This window comes from Musca vetustissima, unplaced genomic scaffold (assembly GCF_032173495.1).
Source record: "Musca vetustissima isolate MV318-11 ecotype Yass unplaced genomic scaffold, APGP_CSIRO_Mvet_v1 utg4449, whole genome shotgun sequence".
NCBI classification, from domain to species: Eukaryota; Metazoa; Arthropoda; class Insecta; order Diptera; family Muscidae; genus Musca; species Musca vetustissima.
The window spans coordinates 1,371-6,194 of NW_026880903.1; the positions used below are offsets into that span (position 1 = coordinate 1,371).

A 4,824-nucleotide genomic window follows, 5' to 3' on the forward strand; every position below is an offset into this window, starting at 1 on the left:
CTAAAAGGTTGGCAGCTGAGGCACTTTTAAGGGTGACCTTCGCTCTGCCAAACCCAATCTTCCTTACTTCCAGAACACCTTGGATCTTAAAATTGACTATATATCTGGTTAGATTTACTGTATTTATTCCCGAACGATCATTTTCCTTTTGTATCTTATCCACATATACCACGTAAGGGCCTTTGTGGTCCATATCGTAAAAAATATGAAAGTTAGTTTTGTTAGCCTGACTACCAGATAGCGAGGACTCACCTGTAACGATGCTTCCCATAACTACACTCTGGCTATGCGCTTTTTTGTCATCACATGAAATGGTTGTTTTTCCTTGATTTTCTTCCGTTTCATAGCGCTTCTTTTTTATGCTGGTACTGCTGTTTCTTGTATTGCTTCTGCTTCGACTTCTGTTTCGATTACTTCTAGTTGCCGCCGCTTCACTCGACGGCAAAGGTGGTGGGGGGAGGACTACGTCCTCCTCCATGTTGAAGCTGCTATCTCCCTCTCACTTGATCGCACTTCTTTGCTCTACTTGTGTGTGTATACCCACGCTACACCGCCAACCAAAAAGGAAGACGTGATAGCCGGTACCGCTATAACGGGATCTTTGGCTTGGCTTCACCAATTTATTCTTCTCTCTATTTTTCAATGCACAAAAAACACGTGATCTTGACAACCCTTTGGGTGTCACATATAACCTCACTGGACAACACAAATTATTCTTTTGCTTGAGGATTAGAATATGTTCCTCCAGGAACTAGTTCTGCCACGGCACTTCCTTCTTTACTAGTCTTTATTAAGATACAGTTTATAGCTTTTGATGTACGCCACAATTTTATACGAGATGACAAAAGTCACATTCACAAACGAAAAACACATATAATTGATTTAAATTCACAGTCTATGCTTTTGATACGACAATTTTTTCCTTTTTCCTTTTTTCCAATGGCAATGCTGCCATAATTCATTTCAACGATTGCCAAATTCAGTTTACGCTTCACCACAACGAGCGAAAAAAATTTCAGGTGGTTAAAATCAAAATTTCGCGTGGTTAAAATCACGAACACAAGTTTTTCTTTGTCTTTGTCTTTTTTTTTTTTTTTTTAATTCTTTCCTTTTATTTAAAAGTTCATAAACACGATAAAAAACACATTAAAAGTTTATTTTCACACAAGACGATTGCTTGCAGACTTTCCCATAAAGGGAGGTCTCTTTGACCAAATCACTTATACACAAAATGCGCAGTTAACTTTGCTTGTTAATTTAAAGTACAGTTTTTCTTTAAGACACACACGAAACGAATAGTTTTACACAACTGTGCTCGATGGCGTCCTCCAAGATAATGATCCCGGACTTTTTGTAAAGCCATAACGACCCACGATGTGTAGTTGAACTGTTCACCGAAAGGATTTGTGTGTAGTTTTTGTTTTTGTAAACAATGTTGCCGGTATCGTTGATTTTTCCTCTTCCGCTGCACGAAGGGTTATTAAATGATTAATTTATGTATATAAATGGTTATTTTTTTTACTTTTTTATTTCATAAAATTTTTATTTAATTATTAACATAACATTTTATAAACAAAAGTCCCTAAATAGACTAAATGTTCAAAAGATTTGTTCACTGAATGTGAGCTAGTCTCTTATTTGTTTGTTTTGATGGACAACGCTGTGTTGAGTATGGCCATCAAAGAGAGTATGCTGTGTTCAGTGCGTAAATAAGAGAAAATTAGCAATCACTTGCTAGGGCATGTATATTTGAACTAATAATTATTGTTAATTAAGTTCAGTTTATTATTATTTATTAAGTTAAAAAAAATCTAATTCAAATTTGTGCCTCTTCATGCCTAGTAATTGTGCTAATTTTTAAAAGTGTGTGCAGTTTTTGTGCATAAATTTTTGTTTTCACCAAAAATACCCCTAAGTTGACAACACTGTTTAAGAGAGCGGTTGTTGTTTGGCCTGTCAAATACTCTTTTGAAGGCACGTGGAAACAAAAAATTCTCTGTTTATTTCATATCATTTGCTGGGCGAGAAACATCGACATTTCTTTCCAGAATGAAGTGGACAACATCTAATTTAAAAAGCCCCAATTACACAGAAAATCATGAAATTTATGTGGGCACCCAAACGGGAACCTTTAAAAGTAAGTAAATATAAAATTTTCCCATTAAAAATTTAATTTTAAACTCGCCTATTTTACAGAATTATTGCCTGCCTATGAAGACAATCCATTCAAGCAATCCAACCTGCAAGATCTCAATGAATTGGATAAAGATTCTCGCATAACATCGTTGAGCTTTGCCAATTCGAATAAATCTGAAATACTTATTGGTCGTGGCAAGTCCACTGCCCAGGTACATTCGGTTCGTACTGGCCACACACAATACACCATAGACTTTGAGGAGTCACCCATTGTTGGTTTGGCTCGTTATGATAATTGTGTTATTGCTGGCTTTGGTAATGGCCACATACGTTCATTGGCCCTTAAAGATGATGGTGATATTGATGAGGAACAACCCAAATTGCTATTGGATAAAATCGGTGATGATATGTCACGTTTAAGGCAATGTCCCAGTGATCGTAATATTGTTGCTGTGGGTGGCAAGGGCAGACAAAACAACTTAAAAGTGTTTGATATGTCTGCCGAGGGAAAACAATTGTTTACCTCCAAAAATTTACCCAATGATCATTTACAACTTGAGGTGCCGGTATGGGATTGTGATGTGGGTTTCTTTGATTCTCCACATACCTTGGCAACATGTTCCCGGTATGGTTATGTGCGTGTCTATGATACAAGAAAACAAAGGCGTCCGGTTCAGTGTTATGCCACCGAAGATCAAATGAGTTTTACCACTTTGGCGGCAAATGGTAATTACATTTACACCGGTACCACAATGGGGGCATTGAAGGTGGGTTTCAAATATAAAATCATTTTTTAACATAGATTTAATTATTTGTTGGTCTCACTTGTAGGCCTTTGACACAAGACGCATGAAAACCTTTGTCCACACCTATAAAGGTTTCACGGGTGGCATTAGTGACTTGTATTTGGATGTTTCCGGCAAACATTTGGTCTCTGCCTGTTTGGATCGTTATGTCCGTGTACATCATGTCGATTCCTGTGTAATGTTATATCAATGCTATGTCAAGTCAAAAGCTACCCGAGTCCTCTTACGAGAATCTATGGAAAATCCAAATGCCACAGAAGATGGCGAAGAATTGGAAGATGAGGAACAAAATAAATCGAAAAATAAGAAGAAAACAAAAAAGAATGCCGGTGATGTGTCTGAGGATGAAGAATATGAAAATATGTTTGATAATATGCAGACAATATGGTAAGATTTGAAACTAAAATTAAAGGGAATTAAATAATGATATTTGAATATTATTTTTTAGTGACAATGAAAATGAAGACCAAGAGGAGGATGATGACGCAGAGAATACCAGTGAGGCTGAAGAAAATGAAAGTGATGAAGAACCTGAACCTGTGAAAGAAGTGTCTAAGGCGGGTTCAAAGAGAAAAGCCAAGGGAAGTGCGCTAAAAAATAAAAAGAAGAAGAATTGATGTTTGAGTCAAAGTTGAAGCTTAGTTAACACTAGATTGCCGAGAGCAGTCATTTTGACGGTTTTTAAATTTCAAGTACAAAAACAATTGTGTATATTATGACTCAGCTTTTTAAAATTTGGTGACTTTTTCTACCACATAGAACTACGTTTATTAATCATAGTAGCTGCTTCCTCCCCTCTTTCATTCCCCGTATTCACATGTGCTATACCTAAATAGCCTAAAAGCGGTCATTTTGACCTTTTTGAAATATTAAATAATCAAACTACATTTATTACTGTATAAAGTAAATTTCTTATATGACCAGATCGGTACAACAACATCGAAACCCGTTTGCTACTCTAGAAACACATACGAACACACAAATCGGGAAAAATTAATTTTATATTTCCAGTCGATTTCACTCTTAGAGTAAAGTCTTCCTCTTTTTTCGAACGTTTTGTCCGCGCTCTTATTTTTCAAAAGGGGAAACCCGAGAGCCCTACCACCGAAAACAAATAATAACAACGTTTTGTATGGTTGTAAATAATGTAACAAATATTAAAAAAATAGTTTAAAAAAATTTCTTTACACAATAAAACATTTTTCAGAATGAAGTCATTTTGACCGATTTTAGGCAATATAGGTATATACAAAATTCCCGTCTTTCTAGTGTTAATAAATAGTTGTAAAAATAATCAAGTGGCATATAATATGGAGAATATTGACGAATATTTGTATACCTATTATTTGGACTTGATTAACTTTTTATAGGTTTATAAAAATGATTTTTAACAAAATAAAATAATGTATAAAAGTTATAAGAAAATATACTTTTTCCCTTCCCATAACACTTCTACAACGGAGGGCATAGTTATATAATATTTAGATTTTTAGCAGAAAGGGTCAAAAATTGTAATTCACATAGATGTTTGTCCTGATACTGTTTATGTTTTTAGCAGAAAGGAACAAAAATTGCAATTCATATAGATTTCTGTCCTGATACTGCCTCCATGTAGCATTTCTATCATGGAAATGAATATATCATTCGAATTAGTTACATCCATAACATATTATACGTCTTCATTTCCTTTATTTGCCAAAGGACCCTCCTAACATATTATACGTCTTCATTTCCTTTATTTGCCAAAGGACCCTCCTATATATACTACCAAAAGTAACCATTTAAGAAAGTATGTGTCATTCGTCCTGCTTAATTATGAAAGTGACATTTATTTAGATTTTCATTTGGTGGTCAACAACACCATTCCAATTATCCCAAAACA

General features: G+C 35.1%; 1 protein-coding gene across 1 annotated transcript; it reads left to right on the forward strand.

Moving 5' to 3' along the window:
- Positions 1-2,048: 2,048 nt before the first annotated feature.
- Positions 2,049-3,559, forward strand: LOC133326825 (WD repeat-containing protein 74-like). The gene is made up of 4 exons (XM_061535429.1): positions 2,049-2,137; positions 2,197-2,903; positions 2,968-3,329; positions 3,391-3,559. The coding sequence occupies exons 1-4, from the start codon at positions 2,050-2,052 to the stop codon at positions 3,557-3,559; spliced, it is 1,326 nt and encodes a 441-aa protein (XP_061391413.1). The 5' UTR covers position 2,049.
- The last annotated feature ends 1,265 nt before the right edge of the window (positions 3,560-4,824 follow it).

What these genes read in the sequence shown, in the direction of transcription:
- LOC133326825 (XM_061535429.1), top strand. Translation starts at nt 2,050, where the DNA reads ATGAAGTGGACAACATCTAATTTAAAAAGCCCCAATTACACAGAAAAT. An exon ending in CCAAACGGGAACCTTTAAAA is followed by an intron (nt 2,138 to 2,196) that starts GTAAGTAAATAT and finishes CCTATTTTACAG; the next exon opens with AATTATTGCCTGCCTATGAA. An exon ending in CCACAATGGGGGCATTGAAG is followed by an intron (nt 2,904 to 2,967) that starts GTGGGTTTCAAA and finishes TCTCACTTGTAG; the next exon opens with GCCTTTGACACAAGACGCAT.